The sequence below is a fragment of the Caretta caretta genome, chromosome 21 (genome assembly GCF_965140235.1).
Source record: "Caretta caretta isolate rCarCar2 chromosome 21, rCarCar1.hap1, whole genome shotgun sequence".
Taxonomy (NCBI): Eukaryota; Metazoa; Chordata; order Testudines; family Cheloniidae; genus Caretta; species Caretta caretta.
The window spans coordinates 8,659,378-8,680,426 of NC_134226.1; the positions used below are offsets into that span (position 1 = coordinate 8,659,378).

The 21,049-nt window shown below is 54.9% G+C and overlaps 1 protein-coding gene across 12 annotated transcripts; it reads right to left on the reverse strand.

Annotated features, from left to right (window-relative positions):
- Positions 1-2,210: 2,210 nt before the first annotated feature.
- Positions 2,211-20,731, reverse strand: OPTC (opticin). Of its 12 annotated transcripts, none has more exons than XM_048826804.2 (8): positions 14,443-14,537; positions 12,000-12,186; positions 10,656-10,884; positions 8,540-8,693; positions 6,467-6,625; positions 4,326-4,528; positions 3,346-3,441; positions 2,211-2,741 (listed from the first exon to the last, which is right to left on the reverse strand). In XM_048826804.2, exons 3-8 carry the CDS (start codon positions 10,875-10,877, stop codon positions 2,571-2,573), a joined length of 1,005 nt encoding a protein of 334 aa, XP_048682761.2. In that variant the 5' UTR covers positions 10,878-10,884; positions 12,000-12,186; positions 14,443-14,537; the 3' UTR covers positions 2,211-2,570. The 12 variants fall into 12 exon arrangements, with proteins under 12 accessions (XP_048682761.2, XP_074978243.1, XP_074978238.1 ...); XM_075122142.1 differs by having other exon boundaries at positions 2,601-3,231; positions 12,000-12,120; positions 14,443-14,543; XM_075122137.1 differs by having other exon boundaries at positions 2,601-3,231; positions 14,443-14,539.
- Between the last annotated feature and the right edge of the window lie 318 nt (positions 20,732-21,049).

Here is a 21,049-nt window from a genome sequence, read left to right on the forward strand (position 1 = left end):
GCCAGCACCCAGCCCAAAATGCCAGCAGCTCATACTGGCACGGCACCGAATGTGATGCTCAGGCCAGCGTGCGTCCAGAGGCAGGGAGCTTCACCCCCACATGGACCACTGCCCTTGCCTGCTAACGGGCGCCCTTTGACAGGGGTGTGAGCACAATCCCAACGGGCCAGGATAACCAGCCCATTGCCAAGAAACCAGCCTCGTCCTTAGTAATGCCCTGCAGTCCGTTGTCCAACACCCTCGGTGTAATGCATGGCCTTTGAGTGGCATGTCGCGGCCTAGAGGTCGGGCCAAGAGTGTAACTGCCCACTGCCCACTGCCGTCTGATTTTAGAAGGCGCAGGTTTCTGGGCCTGGCTCCCCTAATGCAGGTGAGCGTTATTTAGTGTTTGTATCAGTTATCTGCAGCAGGTGGGTTGGTGCCAGTCCTTCAAATCCCCCTCCAATCCCTCTAGGCCAGAAGTTCTCAAACTGGGGATTGGGACCCCTCAGGGGGTCACAAGGTTATTACACCAGGGGGGTCGCGAGCTGACAGCCTCCACACCAAACCCTGCTTTGCCTCCAGCATTTATAATGGTGTTAAATATATTTTAAAGTGTTTTTAATTGATAAGGGGGGGGGTCGCACTCAGAGGCTGGCTATGTGAAAGGGCTCACCAGTACAAAAGTTTGAGAACCTCTGTACTAGGCCGTTCTGGGAAAGGCAGCCAAGCAGTGGTTTGTATAAATTTAGTGGCTGCAATTGGGAAACTGGGAACTACTTTTCTCCATGCTCCTCTTTGGCTTCAGCTCTTTCCCCACCTTCCCATCCTCAGCCTCCCAGAACTCATGATCCATGAGAGCTGCAGGGTTTCCCAGCAACCAGGAATTTGTGCTCAGCGCTATTAACTGAAGGACAGGTATGTGGGCAGCAGCTCACCAGTCTCATTTAATGTAGCCCATGGGTTTAAATGATAAGGCAAAGCAGAAGGGAGACAAGGAGCAGATAGGTCAGCAAGGCACAGGGATGGGTGGGTCTTGACACATATTCTGTTGCACCCTCTAGTGGGGTGAAAGTGAAAGCTGGCGAGAATACAGCTAAAGTTGGATGATTCCATCTTTGCTGGATCTGAGCCTAACTGGCCCCCTCTATTCAGCCCTTTGGCTATAAAAGCAAGTAACATACAAGATGCTTGAGGACAGTGCTTAGATATTATGGTGGTGGATGCTGAAAAAACCCATAGATAGATGTTTTCAGAGCACGGCATGACAGCATAATCTGCCAATCCTGGCACTTTAGAGAAGAGAACAGCAGCCATTCCTCCAAGTTCCTCTTTTATCTGCCCACCTAGAAACTTGGGGTGTCAAAATAGGACTCACATCTGAGTGGCCCTGCTTTGTGTTTTGCATAATAAGAATGCAGCTGAGGCGGCTAATTTTGTACAATCAAAGCCGTTCCCCGGGCTCCTGCCTGCCTGCCTGCCATTTGTAAGTGCAAAATGACATTTTTTGTACATGCATCAGATAACCGTGCATCTAAGGGGCAAGCTTTAAAAAAGCCACAGCTGAACTGGGCATCAAATGGGCATTTTTGCGCATGCCTAAAGCAATGTCACATCTTGTGCCCGTGTTTTGCGCACACAAAGGAGGAGGGTGCGGAGGGACAACGTGAACAATAGAATTTTTGAAAACTGGGAGCGTGCCGTAAGACGTTTACTTCCCAAATTCCCTCCCCTGGCCTGGAGGATGGAGGCTGAGTTCAGAGGTTTCAGTTCAGTGTTTTGGCTTCTCCATGTGCACGGCATCTCTCTCACAGGACGTGCGTTTATTGCACATGTATAAAGATAGAGATGCTGAATAAGCTCTATTTAAAGTATTCCCCAAGTGGACAGCTCTCTTCTGATTTCAGAAGTTAGGGAACACAACACACACTATATTTTAAATACATTGATTTGATTCAGGCCTCTTTTAAAGGCCTCAAAACTCCCTCCCTCCCACTGCCTGTTTGGATCAGCTTTGAGACCTAAGCTTTGGGTGGAGCTGTGCATCGGGGAGCCTATGACTGGAAATGCAGGTCAGGATCCAAGTGACCGAGGTCCAGCCAGGAGGGAATCCAGGGTTCGTTCCCTTGAAAGCTTTGCCCATCACTGCCCACACCACAATGCTCATGGACAAGCTGCTGTGCCTGATGGGGGTGGCCAGCAGGTCATTTTGTTTTAAACAATCTACAGAATGAGTTTTTAACCTTTTTCATTTTATTAGGGCTACTCTCGGCCTGGGGCATCCTTCACGCTGGCACACATGGACTGAGAACTCAATAAAATCCTCGCATCCTGGCCATTTTAACACAGAATGCGGTATCCTTAGCCTAACTAGACTTCTAAACCCATGTTAGCTCGTCTATGCTCACATTGCAGCTTAAACCCTAGTCTAGACAAGGCCGCTGGGGCTGAGATGAGCAAGGGAGAAGGGCAAAGACCATATGGCCCAACAGGACAGCCAGACACGGAGCTCTTAACTTGTGGGTCCAGGGCAGCCTTCTCCCAAGAGCAGTTTCCATCATAGGTGCTCCCGTGGGGGCTGTCTGGCAGGCTCAGTAGAAGTGGCCCGTGGGTAGCCGAGGCAGACAGAAGTAGGCGTCAGGGAAGAGGCTCAGGTTGATGGGGTTGCGGTCCAGGCGGATGTCCTCCAGGGCCCAGCGGATGTGACTGTGGTCCTGGCTGTCACAGAACGTGTCTTTGTGCATGGTTTGAATGTTGTTGTTCTAGCCGGGAAGACAACATTAAACGGTGGGGGGAAGGGGCAAGGTGGGGTAGTGGGTTTGTGCATTAATTGTCCCTGGCTAGTATGAGACTTTGCTTCTGTTAGACTGGGGCTCAAACTAGATTTGGCCCGCAGGTGTAATGAGCCTCAACCCAGACACTCATGGAAACATCCTTTAACCACTGGCTAGTTTGATACCATTGACAGGTGACTCCAATGCCAGAATGACAGTGGGACCTGCAGGATTGAGATCTACCAGCAAAGGCAGGAAGGGGCTGGAATAGCGGAGGGGGCACCAGTCAGGACTGAGGGGCACTGGCAGAGCTGGGTGTACTCAGGGGGCCCAGCATTGGACGAGCTGTGGGGAGAATGAGGTGCACAGTGAGGTCTGTGCCAGGGGACATTAGAACTGGGACATTGTGAGAGAGAGGATCTCGCCCCATACCCACCTGCATGATACCTGTCTCTAGCCAGAGCTCTCCGTCCCTTGACTGCAAGGGCAGCAAAATTCAAAAGCAAATGCAAAATCAAAGAGTGGCTGTATCTTTAAGGGACCATCACCCAGTCTGGCTGGGTGCCCTTGCTTGACTCAGTCACTGCCTCACCTGCAGGTGCAGGGACCGCAGGCCCTCGGGCAGGGGCACTGGGATATAGTCCAGCTTGTTATCAGACAGGTGGAGGAACTGCAGCTTCTTCAGGTCCTGCAGAAACACAGGCGAATGCATCAGCCCTCGCCCTGCCCAGCCCCCTCACACACCAAGGCTCAGCAGGGTGGGGCGGAACTCACAGCTTTGCTGAACAGAACATGCTGCTCTCATGCTTGCATGGGATTGTCCCATCCCAGCAAACACTGGAAAAGCTGGGGGTGGCACTTTGGGCTTTGGCTGTTCCCAAGCCCCAGTCAGCTTCTCTATACAGAACATCTGGGTTATTTCTGTGGCACAAAGGGGTAGGAATCAGAGCCAGGTAGGCCTAGCAGAGGGTTGAATTGACCCAGGGTATGTCTACACTGCAGAGTAAGCCCATGGTTACAGAACTCAAGTTAGCAGCCCCTGGGTTTGTTAATCTAGGGGCTTGAGTGTCTACACTTATTATGTGGGCCCAAATCCAACCCCAGGTTAGGAATTGTTGAACCCTGGGTCCCAACCTGGGCTGAAGTGCCTACACTGCATTATACGGGTCCAAATCCAACATGGGAAAACTTGACTGTCCAGAGGATAAAGAAAGCCAGCTTGTGGGATTGTGGGCTACTGCTGGTGGACTCCCAGAACACAAGCCCAGTGGGGTTGCATCTACACTGCAAAGCAATAGCGCATGAACCCTGGGTCCCGGTTTGACTCAGGCTCGGACCTTCCACCCCTGTACAGTCCTGAAACCCGGAGTCTGAGCCCTGGGTTAGTGCGATTTGTGTGGAGATAGGAGGGGGGTTTGGCTTGAGTCTGAGTTCAAACCCTGAGCTTATCTTGCAGTGTAGATATACCCCAAGAGACCCTCAGTCCTCTTGGAGGGTGGAAAAGAAGCTGTGAAATTTAGGGACCCCTTTTGGAATCTTGGGGCGGCCACCAGCCACTGGGCACAGACTCACCCTGAAGGCTTCAGGTCTGACACCGGAGCTCTGGATCCTATTGAGCCGGGCATCGAGCCGCACGATGCTGCTGGGCAATGCGGGCAGCGCAGTCAGCCTGTTCTCGGCGAGGATGAGCTCTTGCAGGGTGCTCAGCAGCCGGAAGGAGTCCTCGCCCACCCAGGAGATGAAGTTGCTAGTCAGATCTATTCGCTTCAGCTTCTCTGATGAAGGGGAGGATAGAGATTCTGCCTTCACAAACCCTTGCCATCGCTCACAACAGTGCTGAGCAATAATTAGGGGCTAGGCCTGGCCAGAGCCGTAGGAGAAAAAGCCAGCACTCCAGCAAACAGAACTAGAATGAACCAGGTCCTCAGCTGGTGTAAATGAACATAGCTCCATTGAACTCAATGAGCCAATGCCAATCTATGCCAGCTAAACTCAATCTAGCACCTAACACAACAGGCCAATATCCTGACTATGGTGGCTGGATGCAGCTCCAATAGAAATGTGAAATACATTTATGTCTTTGTTATTATTATTCCTCCCAGGGCCAGATTTTCAAGGCCTCAGCATCCCCTCTCAGGGACAGGTTTTCAGAGGAGCTCAGCATCCATTTAAGGGCCTAAATCAGAGCAAGGTTTTCAAATATGTACAGCACCCAGCAGGTCCCATTTTAACAGTGCCCAGCCCCCCAGACATAATGACAGGTTTCAGAGTAGCAGCCGTGTTAGTCTGTATCCGCAAAAAGAAAAGGAGTACTTGTGGCACCATAGAGACTGAGCTTATGCTCAAATAAATTTGTTAGTCTCTAAGGTGCCACAAGTCCTCTTTTTCTTTTAGCCCCCCAAACATGCACCTACTGTGCTGAGAGCCTCTGCAAGCCCCAGCTCACAGTTTGCTAGCTAGTCCTGCAATCTTAAGGCTCCAACAGCTTTGGCAGGGTCCATTCCATTGACTAGCACTGGGTGCAATTCCTTCCTGCAGGAAAGGAGGGATTTTAAAGCTACAGGGCTCCTATTCCAGCCAGCCAAGGGGGGAGGATTGTGCAACACCACTGTCCTGCCTCTAGAGGGACCCATTTAGGAGATCTCCAGGGCTGGGCAAAACCCAGCCAGTTTGCTTCACAGGGCATGAAGGGATAACTGTTTTCTCTGGGTTTTAACCATGTACAAAACTGCCGCCCCCCACATTTTGAGTTCAAACTAGCGTGGAACAGATTCACATGCTGTGCAAGCCGTCCGGGGGGCTGGAACCATTTGTACAGTGGGGGTGCTGAGAGCCACTGAACCAAATTGTAAACCCTGCATATGATGGAAACCGCTTCAAGCCAGGGGGTGCAGCAGTACCCCTAGTTCCCGCTGTAAATGGGGGCAGCTGGATCGGCACCATTGCACTCATGGCTTTTCCATTTCCAACATCTATGAGCCCTGCAACGTTCTGATGTTACAATCAGAGAGTTCTTGGCCCCTCCAGTTCCTAGACCCGACCAGGACTTGCTGTACCGGGACTTTAATAAACAGCAGCACTGGTGCAGTGCAGTGTTAAGGGCTTACAAGGGAATGGTCTGCATTTGGCTCCCTGATTCTGCGCCTGCAGATGGTTGGGGCCACGTGTGAGAGAGGCAGCCGTGTCCCGGCCTGGCTCTTCCCCCCATTGATGCCCTTACACGCCACTCAGCAGGAAGGCAGAAGCCCTAAATTAAACTGTATAGAGGGGTGTGGATGAACCACTGACATGACTGGGGCTTGTATGCCCAGGACTTGGGGCTAAAGCCAGCTCTGGTGTCTATAGGCCTGGCTCCCATTGGTGCCATGGGGAGTGGCATCTGTGTACACCTCCAATTGTACCTGATGCCCAAGGAGCAGGTCTGAGCCCCCTGCTGTGGCCACGCAGTTGGTTGGGAGGACTCTAAACCTGCCTAGGGAGGATTCAGTGTCAGATTGGATCTGGACTCAGCCTAAACATTGTACGAATCTGGAACAGGACCCAGTGTGACAGCTGAACAGGACTCTGGGATACAAGGGGCATCCTCTTCCCTCAGGCAGCTCTGCAATGGATCCACTTAACCCCTGCCCCCAACTCCCTGGGAGCCAGTGCAAAGTTTCCCCACCCCCCTCTGCGTGGGGGAGGGCAGCGGGCAGGGCCCCAGCTCCACATACTCAGTCTGGCGAAGTCGCTGGCTTGGATGCGGCTGATGCGGTTGAAGCGGGCGTAGAGGTACGTGGTCTCCAGGGGCAGTGGCGGGATCTGTTCCAGCTCGGCATCGTCGCAGTACACGGAGGTGCTAAGGCACACGCAGACCAGGCAGGTGGGCAGACCTGGGGCAGGGAGAGCCGGAGCAGTCAGCCAGCAGCAATGAGCAGGGCTTGGGGGTATTAAATGTAACCTCCGATTGGTGCCAGGATGGGGGGCCAGATTCTCAGCTGGCCTAGCTCCACTAAAGACAACAGAACTCAGCTGGCTTACCGCAGTGGAGGATCTGGCCCGACACCCCATGCTGTGGGTTAGCAGCAGAACCTGGAGCCTTTTGAAACACCCCTGATTCTGGGGTTCGTTGCAGACTCCGAGGCCAGACCACGTGCAACTAGTGGGACCAGATGTCCTGATATTAGGGGTTTGTCTTATATATGTAACTATACCCTCCCCCCACCCTTCAAAAAAAAAAGGTGTCCTGATTTTTCACACTTGCTATCTGGTCACATTATGTGCAGCATAAGACTAGCTTGGGCCCAGGAACCTTTCTGACGGAGATGGACCCAAAGCCAAGCCCTGGAGCCAACCCCTCCAGAATTTCAGGTGACCCAAAATCAACCAGCCGTGCAGAGCTGGAGCCTGGGGAACCCCCCTTCCCGATCCCAGACCAGAACTTTGGAAGAGTCAAAGAAGAGCCCAGCCCCTGGGAATCCAGGCCTGGACTTCGGGAGTTCAGCAGGTGCTGTGCTGTTCCCCAGGTAGCGCTGGAAGGGTCCCTAAAGCTCAGTCTGTTCTCATACGTTCTATTTTCAAGTGAACCTGGAATGGCCGTGCATTTCAGGGACGGTCAGAGCGCCTTGGGGGAGGGCAGCCTGGACAGGGACTGCCCAGCCCCTACCTGCGCTGTACCAGCTATGTAGATACACAGAGGGCTTTGGTCTCCAGGGCTGTCAGGCCAGCTCCTTCCACCAAGCGCTAAGTTCAGAGGAAAACAAAACAAGCAAAAAATCAAACCACGAGAAAGGCCAGGAACAACCAGCCAAAAGAGCTGCTTAAAAACAAATCAGCTCTGGCCAAATCTCGACCTGGGGGGTGCAGCTCCACCAAACATAGCAGCAGTACACCAGGGATCTGTTTGGCCCTTCTGCACTGTCAGAGATGAAACAAAAGGAAACCGTTTGCATCAAGCAAACATCTGATTCCCCTACGTCTGGAACTAGACCCTGCTCAGCCAGGCAAAGTGGCAGGGTGACAAGATTTCTGGCACCAATTAAAACTGTGTTGGGTGTTTTTTGTTTTGTTTTTCCTCTCTTTTTCCTCTTCTCCCCCCAGAGTGTGCGCGAGACTCCGAATCTATTAGTGGGGGAGTTCAAAGCATAAAGGCAACAATTTCCCTGAGCCTACTACGTAATTTGTCCCAGTTCGGAGTGACAGAAAATGAATAAAGATATTTATCCCTCGCTGCAGGATTTTAATTGTCACTAATCTAATTGCTACTCTATCCGACTTTCGCAACATCTCTGCTCGTTGAAGCGCTGCGGCTTTGCTGGTGTTCTCGTTGCTCTGAAGCGATTCCTTTCTGACACCCTCTTGCCCGCCGTTTGATATGGGAGACGCCCCAACCATGTTCCTCACGCAGGGCAAATACTTGGCTCCTGGACAGGGGATGGTCTGCTCACCCTCGCGTCCTTCCGCCAGCGCCTCTCAGCTCCCAGGGTCACTCGCTGCTTCTCTCTCTCTCCTCCCATCAGTTCTGCCGCCCCACGCAGGGACGGGTCTGCCTCTGGGCTAGAGGCCTCAGAGATTCCCCACGACATGCTGGGAAGGGAATGCCTCCATCCCACTCATTTCCAAAGCCCTCTCTGGCCTACATTGAGAGGGGCTTTCTCTGTACCCCTCACCCCCATGCTGAGAGAAGGCTCTTTCCAGACTGCCGTCATTGCTCGTGGTATTTGGAGACCTATTCTCCTGTGAGCAAATCCCCCATGCTGCAGCATTACCCCGGAAGATCAAGTGACGAGGGCTGGTCTCTCACTCACCCTGTTCGGTTATGGACCCGAACAGACCTGGCCCGACAGGCTTGGTCGTGGGGGATGTTGGGGGTGGCCTCCTGGGTGCTTCGGTTGGCACAGCTCTCGTGCTCATGACGCCCTCTAGACGCTGGGTTGGAGGAGCCAACGTACCAACCTCAATCTGCAAAGACAGGGCAAGGGGCATCACGGCACTGAGCACAGGATGCGGGGCTGCGCTCCCGTTAAAGCATTGATCAGTCACTGACTCCTCCCTTGCCCCGCCCAGCTCACACCTCCACTGGGGAGGGGCAGAAGGTGGCACAGGGCAGGTTGGAGGGCTACAGCAGTGATATACCTGAAATAGCCAACGTCTAGGGTAGGCAGGCACCCAATCCCATTGAAACGCACCCAACTCCCTTTGGCTCTGCTGAAGACCCCCAAGTGCAAGAGGTAACAGAGGTAACGGAGTGCTCCATGCAGCCTCAATACCAGTCACGTCTCGCATTCACACGGCACCTTTCCTCTCCATGCCTGCAACTCTGCGAGCCGAATTCGGCGGGGATGGGTAAGGGCAAGTGGCTGTGTGTAAGGGAGGCTAACACCATCTCGCGGCGGCTCTTTGCTGAGTCCAAGCTGATGTAACATGCATGCTGCAGGGCCCTGGAGCACACGTCCTCAGTTTAGCCTCAGCCCTTATTTTGGCCCCGCTGATCAGCTCAGTGACGCCAATGGGAGTTTTGCAGAGGACTCCAGCGAGAGCAGGGTCAGCCCCTGTACACTGGAACAACCGCACCGCTGCTGAAATGCAGCCACCCTCCTGTGAGGGAGCAGCATGCCCTGGTCGTCTGACACACAGCATCCAGCAATGAAGCACGGGGCAGGGAGTGAATTGAAAGAGAATGCCACGTGCAAGGGAATGTGCAGAGACCAGGTCAGCTCCTCAGCTAGGGTCAATCCACCTAACTCTGTTGATGGCACTGGGATCCTGCTGACTGATGCTAGCGGAGACTCTGGCTCGGGGACTTAGGGAAGCAGGGTAGAACTACCCACCAGCTAGGTTAGCGCCCCTACCCTGGAGCAGCCTGCCACGGATAACAGGGATAACAGGGTTAAAAAAAGAACTAGATAAGTTCATGGAGGATAGGTCCATCAATGGCTATTAGCCAGGTTGGGCAGGGATGGTGTCCCTAGCCTCTGTTTGCCAGAAGCTGGGAACAGGCAACAGGGAATGGATCTCTTGATGGTCTGTTCTGTTCATTCCCTCTGGGGCACCTGGCATTGGCCACTGTCAGAAGACAGGATACTGGGCTAGATGGACCTTTGGTCTGACCCAGCATGGCCGATCTTATGGATCTTTCGCAATACCACTGCTTCACTCTGCTGTAGCCTCTTTAAGCCAAGTACATTTGATAATAAGTCTTCACAACCCCTCTGTAAACATGATTATTTCCAGCTTACACAGGGGCAAGCTGAGGCATGGAGAGGTTGATGTGATTTGCCCAAGGCCATGCAATAAGTCATTGGCAGAACTAGGAATTGGCAATAGGATTGCTGCTAACCAGGATCAGGATCTCACTACCAGACAATGCTATCTCCTAGTGTGGTCAAGACCTCAGTGCTAACTGTTAGGGGAAAGCTGGTTCTCCCTCCTGACTCAGGACTTTAGAACAAGTCTCAGACAGTGTCATACCCATTTCCTTCTGGATCCTATACTGCTGCAAGCCTCCCTATAAACCAGCTGACTAGGAGATCAGACTAGATAATCATGATGGTCCCTTCTGACATTATAATCTGTGACTTGATGAATGCTCTTCTTCATGGCTTGCAAACTGTATCAGAGAAGCACCTAGGAGAAGAGAGTGAAGTACCTAAACTGGGGAAAGTGGGGTTCTAGTCACAGCTAGACTCCTGACTCCCAGATGAAAGCGTTTCCATCCACCAAGTGCTGTGGGTGGAAGAGTGGCCAGAATGCCCCAGCCCTGGAGAGACAGGGCAGGGAACAGGAGGGACACTCGGCTCAGTGAGGGCGGTAGCACAGAAGCTACCCTGGGGATCCTAGAGAAAGGAGCTGCCTTAGGACTCCCCACAGGCGCATGAAGAAGAGTTGGCCCATGTTTCTGCTGCTCTGCTGTCTCCGTCTTACCTTTGGTGCCAGGTCACTGTAGTCATAAAGCTCTTCGTAGAGGCTCGGGTCAATGATCTCTCCATAGTTGTCTAAGTCGTAGTTGGGCAGGTCCAGGTTGTCATCGGTTGCAGCGTCAGCTCTGGGCTTCTCTTCCTTCTTCTTGCCTTCTTCTTTAGATGGGGCGGCCAAGGCCAGCACCAGGGCCAGGGTGGTGACCCCCAGCAAGGCTACGCACTGCATCCCGCACCTGTGCCGAGAAAAGGGAAGCAACGAAGCATTTTTGTCACCGTTGGTCAGCTCAGTTCTGCTGTTTACAGGGCTGAGCCGGGTCTGAGGGATGTGTCCTACCTGCACAGCACAGGGCTCTGATTCCCCCCAGGAGCACCTGCGTGAGCACCTACCGGCTTAACACGCACCGGCAGGACGGTGCGGGGAACCCAGCGCTAGAACAGCAAGGGGGTGCCGCGGTCTGGGAGTGAAGTGCATTGGCAGAGCCGAGTAGCGGGAGCCCAGGGTTGGGACGGCGAGGAGTGTGGCAGGCCAGGAGTGAGGGGCGTTGGCAGAGCCGAGTAGCGGGAGCCCAGGGTTGGGACGGCGAGGAGTGTGGCAGGCCAGGAGTGAGGGGCATTGGCAGAGCCGAGTAGCGGGAGCCCAGGGTTGGGACGGCGAGGAGTGTGGCAGGCCAGGAGTGAGGGGCGTTGGCAGAGCCGAGTAGTGGGAGCCCAGGGTTGGGACGGCGAGGAGTGTGGCAGGCCAGGAGTGAGGGGCGTTGGAAGAGATCAGATTCGAGGGGCACTGTGCTGGGCGAAGGGGATTCAGCAATGCAGTGGCAGGAGATGGGGTGAATGGGGAATCCAGGAATACCACAGCCAGGTATGCTGCTGGCCACGATAGCGGAGCTCTGTCAGGGATGCAAGCGGAGGTTCCCCTTTGTAAACGACAACATTTACCCCATTCATCTCAATATTTTGCAAACCCCGTTGTCCGACATCCCCTGCTGTGCAGCAAAGACAGGGGCCGGACAGCAAGCCCTGCTCACTTGTGCTCAGATTTCCAAGTGCTCCGCTCCCAATGACTCTTTTCCATGAGGGCTCAGCACTGGTTGAAACACCTCAAGGAGGGCTGGGTTTGCAAAAACACCCAGCAGCGCTCAGGGTGACACGGATGGGCCAGCTTTCAGAAGGGCTGAGCTCCCTCCCAACCAGACGAGCTCTCCTGGGCCTGCAAGTGGGTGCTGAGCACTTTGGGAAACCTGGCCCAGGAAGCACTAGTTGATGTCTCTGCCCCAAATGTTTCCTCCAAGTGCTGGCAGCTGGCTTTACCCCCCCACCCAACCCTTCACTTTAGCTCCTTCTACTGCACCTTCTGTTGCTCTCCTCGAGTCTCCCCGGCCTTGTCCCGGAGCACTTTAAACAGGCTTCCTCTGCAGCCGCAGAAGCAAGTGGACATGGCTTTCCTGCTGGAGAGAATCAATGGACTCTGCCTAGAGCCCCGGAGGAAATCATTACTCTCCTTTTCTTTTCAGGCTGTTTCATGCTTGAGTGCCCTGCTGTGAGGAAAGAGGCCCAGAGCTGCTGTACAGAGCGTCACCTCCCGCTCACACGCCAGATCCAACCGTACAAACAGCCTTCAAAGAACAGGCAGCTTGGAGAGAAGCTCCCCAAGTGGGGGGTTAAGACTTTTCGCAGGCCTGAACTCCTTGGCTGCAGGACGGAGAGAGGGTGTATCATGAGTTCAGGAGTAACTCTCTGCTCTTATGTGCTACTTGAGCCTGAGATCCCAAAGCTCGTGACAGAGTTGGGGGAGTGATATTCTTCCCATCGCACAGAGGGGGAAACGTAAGCACAGAGGGGGGAAAGTGACCCACCCAAAGTCACACAGTAGATCAGTGGCAGAGCTGGGGAGAGAACCCAGGAGTCTTGATTCTCAAACTCCTCTGCTCTAACCACTAGATCCCAGTCCCTTCCAGAGCTAGGATACAAACTAGGACTTTGATGATCGCTCCCTAGTGAGGCTCTTCTCAGATGGACTAATGAGAACCTGCCCTGAGCCCAGTGGGCAGGACCAGAGCTTGTCTCGGCTGGACTTTGCTCTCTGCATAGCTTACAGGGTACAGTCATCACCACCAGCTTGCGTGGTTCATATTACTGGATCCTGAGGCCTGAGTGTCAGAGCGCTCTCTTCTGCAGAGCGGTGTCCGTTAGCAGAGATGCTGGCTCATTACTGGAGCGTACATGGTAGCTTATGTTTCTGGGAGTGCACGCCCTGGGGTATGTCACACAGCCTGCACATCTGTGTGGATCCACCCCTTGGGCTAGAGCTGGGTGAACTGCATGAGATTTACCCGGCCCTGCGTGCACAGGAGCACAAACGGCTTGTGAATTATAGTCTGCCCTTCTCCCCTCAATAGACACACTGGGGGCCACACTTCCAGTTCGGTGGACAGTTGCCACGGCTGCACACACAAACGCCCCTCTGCCTGCTCAGTTTGCACACGCAGTTGCAGTAACGAGGTGAGGGTTGGGCACCTGCCCTGAAACCCATTTTAAGAGACTGCTCCGGGAAGCAACACATATCAATTGCCTACAGAAGGCCTTCAGAGACCAGAGGACCGGAATTGCACTATGCACCTTCGATGACACTCTAGAGGTGTGACGGAGCAGGGCGGAGTGACCTGGGAATGTCGCAGGGGAGTTTTACTGGGACTGTCTGAACTGGGGTTGGGATAGCAGGGGGTGGCTTCACTGGAGGGACAATGTAACCTGAGCCAGGAGCGGGTTTGGGGGCGAGGTGACACATTTTGCTCCCGAAGCTGGACAAAGGCTGGAGGAGGAGCAGGGGGGAGGCTGGGTGAGTCAGCTGGAGGGGGTTTTGAGTTGGGAGCAGACTGGGAAAACGGAGGGGACCCCAAGGCTGGGGTCTAAGCTCCCTGCCCCCCCAGAAGGACCTGTCTGAGGGGTCCTGGTTGTACCAACAAGCTCTGTTTGGGACTGTGTTCCTGTCGTCCAATAAACCTTCTGTTTTACTGGCTGGCTGAGAGTCATGGTGAAACGCAGGAAGAGGGAGGTGCAGGGCCCTGACTCCCCGACACTCCATGACAAGGGGCTACACTGTCTAACACAGGGATTTCCCGCACGGGGCTCATTCGACAAACTAAGAGCAGGACGCATGATGAAATCCAAACTTGATTAGCTCCCTCGGAAAGGGGATTCATTCCATTCAGAAGCGGCTCCCGCTTGGCTGGCAGCCCCTATTCTGAGCATGACTCAAAGCGCCTGGCCCATCTGTGCGTACACAAAACACACAAGCACCTGGGTGTACACACAAACACACGAGCACACATGCATGCACAAACACGTCCGCATGCCCATGCACTTGCAAACGCAGTATCCACACCAACACTCCCCCCCACCCCACACACACACCATCCATACTTCCATGCATTCGCAAACACAGCCAAGTCACACACACACACATGCAACAAAACTGGGACAACATGTACACCCATGCACGCTCACGCTTGCTTGCCACAGCTCTCTCCAGTCTATAAAAGACAGCACTGAATTGCAAACGTCCTGAAGTGAGGAGTCCGGCCCTTAATCTCAGCTAGTTTCCCACAGATCAAACCCAGCATTAAGAGAGTAATAAAAAAGCCTTTGAAAAGCACACTGCAGGCAGCCCCCATGCATTCTGCATAAAGCCCCACCCCCACAACGCCTCTGAACTGAGCATGAAAGCCCCTGAGCTCAGCTCCTTCCAGAGAAAGAGAGAGAAGGGGAGAGAGAGGCACAAGTCACAGACCTACCCCCTGGTCCCTCGGTCTGCCCTGGAAGAGCCCGAACCTCCCAGCTCCTGCAAAGCGGATGTGCTGGGACCAAAAGGGCTGTAGAGGTTTTAAGGAGGGCGAGGGGGAGGGCAGCCCTGGTTGGGGGGGGGGGGGGGGGAGTGTGCAGGGGATAAGCAGGAAGTGCAGCCAATCAGGGTGGTGATTATTCTAGCTGTCACCTGCCCCCCTCCCATGGTGCCCCTTGTCCAGTGCCCCCAGGGGCTAGCAGGCAGGCTCACTTACAGCTTTCTTCCAAGAGGTTGGGTTTGCTTTTAGGGCCTGCATCCTGGGATGGGGGAGGTGGCTCGGAGAGCACTTTTCTTCCCCCCTGCACAGACTTTACAGCCTGTCACCTTGGGGGGGAGGCAGAGGTGCCCTAGGATGACATGCAGCTTGTGCAGGGGGACACATTGCACAATGCCCCACTTACACCCGTCAGGCCTAATGCTGGTCCCACCAAAGCCAGCCGGAGTTTCGCCATAAACTCCCCAGTGTCTGTGTTGCACAGAGTCCAGGGCACCCCCCCCCCCTTTGCTGGGCTGAGTTTCACCCCAAGCTGGGAAACATGCCTAAGGGTTGAGTGCCCGTTAGGTCTCCCCTTGGCTTAGGGGGGCCTTAATGCAGCGCGCGATGTTCACGGAGGATAACACGGACACAAGCAGAACCGCGTGGGGAGAGACACATACGGGGCGTGCTCAGCCTGTAAAAACCCTGGCTGCGGGGCAGAATTCACTGAGAATAGCCAGGTAGGAGCTCTCTTTCCAAAGGGCTAGGTCTGCCCTGTGTTATGCAGCAGGGGCGGGGAGATAGGGGTCACACGCTGGGAAAGACTGAGATTTCCCCTAGGCTTGGATGCATTTTGGAACAGTGACAGTCCAGTATTTCATGTGAATTTAGCACTGGGGCAGGAAAGGGGTGGGTGGGGAATGTGCCTTCAGGAGATAGGATCTCACTGGTTTGGGGCCAGCCAGCGTATCTAGACAGATCCTTCTTTGGTGGGTGCCAGTCCCTGTTCTTAGCCGGGTCCTTGTTGGTTGGGTGCCACCCCCCATCCATAGCTGGGAGCTCACTGGCAGTGGGCTGATTGCGGTTACGGCCAGGATGGGCCCACGTCCCAGCAGCCGGGTGGCTGTTTAAATTCAACACCTCATAAAAAACCTCTGTCTTTGTAGCCAAAACTCCGGCTGGAAGCAGCCACCCCCACTCCCCCCACTCCCTCCCCATGCAAGAGATTAGTCCTGGCTCGCACCTCCCTCGGCAGTGCTGTTGGTTTGGAAACCTGGACAGGGGGGCACCTTGTTTGTTGATGCCAGGCGTACAGTGCTGACATCACAGCCGCTCCCCTCTGGATGGGACAGCGGCTCCTCCACGTCTGTGTGCGACAACCCCCTCACATCCCCTTCCCCAGGGCAGAGGGATGGCAGCATGTCTGCCAGGCACACAGTCCCTGTCAGCCTGCGAGCCCCCGAGCTAACTCCCCGTGGCCTAGAGCCAGCGCTGCGTGGTCTCCACACAGGAGGGGGCCTGAGCGGATGGCCTCTCGCTCCCCAGCTTGGAAGCATTGGAGAGGCAGCGAGCAGAGCCCGCAGGCAGCGGGCAACCCTGCCAGCTTAGCAGGGAGTGACGCTGACTGGTTGTGAAAGGAGTCCTGTCTGATCCTTCCCTCCCAGCTGGAAGACGCACCTTAGCTGCATCTGATGAGTAGAGTCTGTCGCAGTGCAGGGGAGGAGGGAAAGCTCTGCTTGGGGGTGGGGTGCAAAGAGGAAAAGCCCCCTCTCTGACCCCTGGCAGTGTTTGTATTGCAACCCATCTGGCAGCGCCGGTGGGTGAGTTCCTCACTCCCCATGTGTCATACGGCAGCCAGGGGATACTTTCATCCCCCTCCAGCATGCAAGTCTGGAAAGTAAGGCAGAAGCCTGGCTGGATCATCTACTCTGCACTCAGAGGAGGAGGAGGAGCAGACTGGCTGAAAGGGACAGCATGGGAAACAAACATGATTACTGAGTGGCAGTGTGGCCTCGTGGAGAGAGTGTCAGACTGGGACTCGGAAGTCAATTCCCAGCTCAGCCACTGCTTTGCTGGATGACCCTAGGCAAGTCACTTCACTCCTCTGTGCCTCAGTTTCCCCATCTGTAAAATGGGCATAATGTACTGATCGGTGTAGGCAGCACCTCCACCAACAGATCTTTACCTTAGTGTTAAGCTGTTCTCTTGTACGTTGTTATGTTGTGTTGTATGTGAAGCTGTTGTGTTGTATGTTGTTATCGGGGGGCTTTAGTAGGAACTTATGTCCTGCCCATGGTTCTGGAGTTGTTACTTGCAGCGTTCGGATAAATCTCTGCCCTTCTAGTGCGATACTGACCTTCGTAAAGCGCTTTGAGATCTAGGGGTGACAAACGCTAGATAAAACTAAGCGTTATTATTCCAGGGGGCGGGGGGTTCTGTACTGCTACTGTGCTGGGGAGCATGGGAGACCTGCATCCTAACCTCCCTTAACAGGGCCCTGAGGGGAGAGGGAGCTGAGAATTTCAAAGAGCAGCTGATTTTTAAAGGTAAATATTTGCCATGTGTGTGTCTGTCCCAGGCTGCGCCCACGGCTGGAGGTGGGTAGCGGCAGTTTATTCTCCTCTCTCATCCTTGCATTAGTTTAATGACAACAAGGGGCGGAGAAGCACTGTCTACAACCAGGCATCGCACAGCGAAGCTTCCCCCGCCCCAGCAAATGGGCCTCGGCTACAGCCTTCCCGGCATCTCCAGCCCTGCGGGTACCACAGCTCTGCCAATGCACCTTAATCCTGCCCTGCAGCCCTCCCTGCTGGTCCAGTCCTGTGCATTCTACAGCCACCGGCTGCCCAAGCCAATCGACCGCCCTAGGCCAAACACCAGTCCGCGGCTGCCTCTGCTCCTGCTCTCAGGGTGGGACCCTTTCTCCATCTGCCCCCACCCCACCCCCTCTTCGGCCTCCTCCACCCCATCCCCTGCTCCCCATCCATCCCTGCCCTGGCTTCCTCTCCCCCCCTCCAAGGCTGGGGACCCCTATGCCCCCTGCAATCCTTCCCCAGGAGCCACTTAGCTCAACCACAGTGGAACCTAGGCACCCTCCCCTATCTGGCCTCTCACACTCCGCACCCCCAGCCCGCAAGCCGCACCCCCAGCCTACCGGTGGGAATGCTTCCCAGAATCCGGCTCCTCGGAGGCTCAGCTCGCAGCCGCTCCTTCCCCCGGGCCACTCTGCCAGCCTTATCCCCTGCCATCCATCGCAGGAATGGGGGGGGGAGGAAATCCCCAAATCTGCCATCCCCAGAAATCCGCAAACACCCTAGCAGCTGCCTACCTTTGATATGCCTAGAATGGCTTCTGCCCACAGCTCCACCCATGCACCTTAAGCCCGACCAGCAGGCCTCCCTGCTCTCCCATTCCTGGATCCCTACACACAGCTCTGCCAATGCCCCTCAGCCCTGACCTACAGCGACACTGCTCCCTGGTCCAGCCCTCTCCATGGCGGATGGCCGGAGAGCCAGTTTCGTGCCTTGTGACTTGAACAGATGATCTCTAGGGGTTACTTCCTAGCTTGATGCTTTCGCTTCACGTCAGCCTCCGAGGATCAGTGTTTGTCGGAGGGACTGAACATCACTGCCTCTTGGAGGACATGTATCCGGATTACACACGTCCTGGCACTGACTGGGCCACCTAGCCTGGAGCCTGGAACCAGAATCTGAGCCAGAGAGAGGCCATTAAGCGTGCAACCCCCAGAACACCCATGCGCACTTCACATCTGCAAGGCACAGTGCCCGGTGCTCATGCCTCTAAAAACCTCATGTGTCCCCCACCCCTCCCCCTCCCACACTCATCGCACATACGCACCCCTCTGCAGAGAGCCTCACTTACAAACACACAATCCCATCATACAGACACACACGCACACCGCTTCTGCTCTCTTTCACGCACACAGCCTCCTCCCACACATGCTCCCACCTCCAGAGATTCTAATGCCCTACATGGCAAGACAGGTGCCGTCTCACACAGCCGTACACGCAGCGTTGCAGGCTCAGAACCATAGTGGGGACTGCACCGAGGTACCCTGGGTCCTGCGTTTCGTTGACCACCCGCACAGGCCCATGCGGGGCAGTTGGGAGGGGTACGTCGGCCCCTGCTGACGAGATGATTATGGAAAGCAGGGGAGGGTGGAGGTGGAGTGATGGGGAGGTGCTAAGAACCCTGGAAAAACCCAAGCCGTGTTCTAGCTTGAAGGGCAGCCATGCCCTGCAGCCCCCTCCCCGCTAGGCACAGAAAAGCGCCGAGGGCCTGCAGTAATCCGTTTTAAGCCCTCATTAGAAGGCTCGCTAGTGCTGGAGGTGGCGTGGCAGCCCGGAGAGGCGCGTTCCAGCTGACTCAGCGTGTCTGCTCCTTTGAAGGGCCCAGCGGCATTTGGCTGCTTCTCAGGGGTCACCTGGGTGCTGTGCCGCCCGCTCGCTGGATGAAACAGACTCGGTTCACGGGGAAGTCAGGAGTGAAGCGCTGATCGCGGGGGCTGCCAGAGAGAGAGGCTTGCAGTTCGGAGATCACTGCTGTAGCCAGTGAGGCTAAGTGGAGGGAGATACTAAGGGGAGGCATTAAAGGCAGACAGCTAGACTCCCCCTGCTTTCCCTGTCCCCCTCCAGCCCAGAAAATACCAGGCACAATTCATTCCCTGTAGGTTGGAAGATTTTAAACCACTGCCAGAGAAAGGGCTAGATGTGGGCTGAAAGCCACAGCCCAGGCCACGGGAGCAGGGAACTGGAGAAGGCCCAGGATGCAGCAAGAGCTCTCCGGAGGAATTCTAGCTGAATTCAAACCCACGACAGCTCTGCTATGCCCCGTTGCTTTTCCAAAGGAGTCGAGGTTTGCCCAGGCCATTTCTTCTCTTCCCCCCTCTCCTTGGCTGCTGCTGCTTGACTGCCACCCACCACCCAAGAGATGGCTGCATTACACTGGTGGGATATAATGGAGATAAGACCCCAGCCAGTGCTGCAGAATGAATGGGGCTTTGCAGGGCACTGGGGCTCCATGCTTGTGCATCCACTGATAGGATGGGGGGCCGCAGTTTGTAATTAGTCTTGTTATGCACTTTGCACCGGGCTTCATATTTTAGCCTCTCTCTCTTCTCCTCTCTGCAGGATCGATGACTCCCCACTGTGATGACACCCTCCCCTCCCCTCTCCTTCCCATATATCAAATGCTCTGTCAGCCGGGGGAATGCCTTTGATGTTCCCATTCCCATGCGGCATGCCCAGGTCCCCTGGATCATCAGCAATCCACTAGGGCTAATTAGGAGATTTCCCACATTCCCCTTGATGCCTGCTCACATGGCTGGAGAGCTCACAAGCTACCACCCCACTTTCTGACTTTTGAGCTGTTTGCGGGGGTGGGGGAGGGAAAGAAATGATCCCCTTCCTTTCTGTTGTTGTTGCTGTGTTGATATCCTGCAGGAGACAGGGCTGTCCTGTCTAGAGGGGTGGCAAGGTAATTCTCCCTCTCTCGCTCACATACGCATACCAGAGAGTTTACGATTCACGCATTGGTCACAATATAAAACACTCCGATTTTATCCTGCGGCGATCAGCATGAGGCTAGCTTGCTCCCTGCACCCACTCTGCACACATGGACACGTCTCCCTGCCAACACACACGTGAATGGAGCGCCACGTCTAGGCACATGCATTCATACACACACACACGCTCACCCACAGACCCCCGCCCACCCCTTTATGATTCATGCCTCCCTGACAATCTCTGATGAGCTGAGTCTATAGCAATGGGCAGAAAGGTACGCTGCAGCCCACACCCATTCTGTTCCCGTGCACATGCCCCCCCCACATATGCACACACAGCCAGTCACAACCACTTACCCCACACATATCCATATCATTTGTGAGCTGACACATACACCTAGACACCCAGACAGACAAAATCTCTCCTCCCCACACCCATTCCACGTACAGCTAGACACAGAGACTCACCCCAGGCTGCGTATTCCCTGCACAAACGCTCCCTCCCCAGAGGGGTGTGATCATGAACTGAGGGCAGCTCCGAACTGGCAAGTGTTGCACGCTTGGAAAATGCATGTCTCCTCCACCGTCAGCACACAGAGAGGGTCACAAACTCCTACCAGCTAGCAGAGTTAGTCCTATAGTTCAAGCGGTAGAAGTCTTTGCTTCCGTGCTAAAGGTCCCTGCACTTCCCTGGGATTGTCTGTGGTAATTGCATGTGCAAATGGGCCAGACGATCAGTGTATTTCTAAAGATGGAGGCCCAGATTCCCCGCTGGGCACAGCAGAAAGGAGGGGCCACCCGGGAGCTGGTTACAAGTCACTGATTCTCTGTCCAACCGTGGCCCAGCTGAGAACAGCCTGGGGGGCTGCTGTAATTTGCATCAGCTGGGTGGTGCCCTGAGGACCCATCCACCAGCTAGGGATCGCTTGAGCAAATCATGGTCTGGCCACACCTGTGCCCTGCAGAGATGGTTGCTTAGGCTATGCCAGCTCCTACGCCTGCTGGAACCTTCCTTACCGTGGGGATATCCCCAGCTAGGGGGGCTAAGGTTAGATT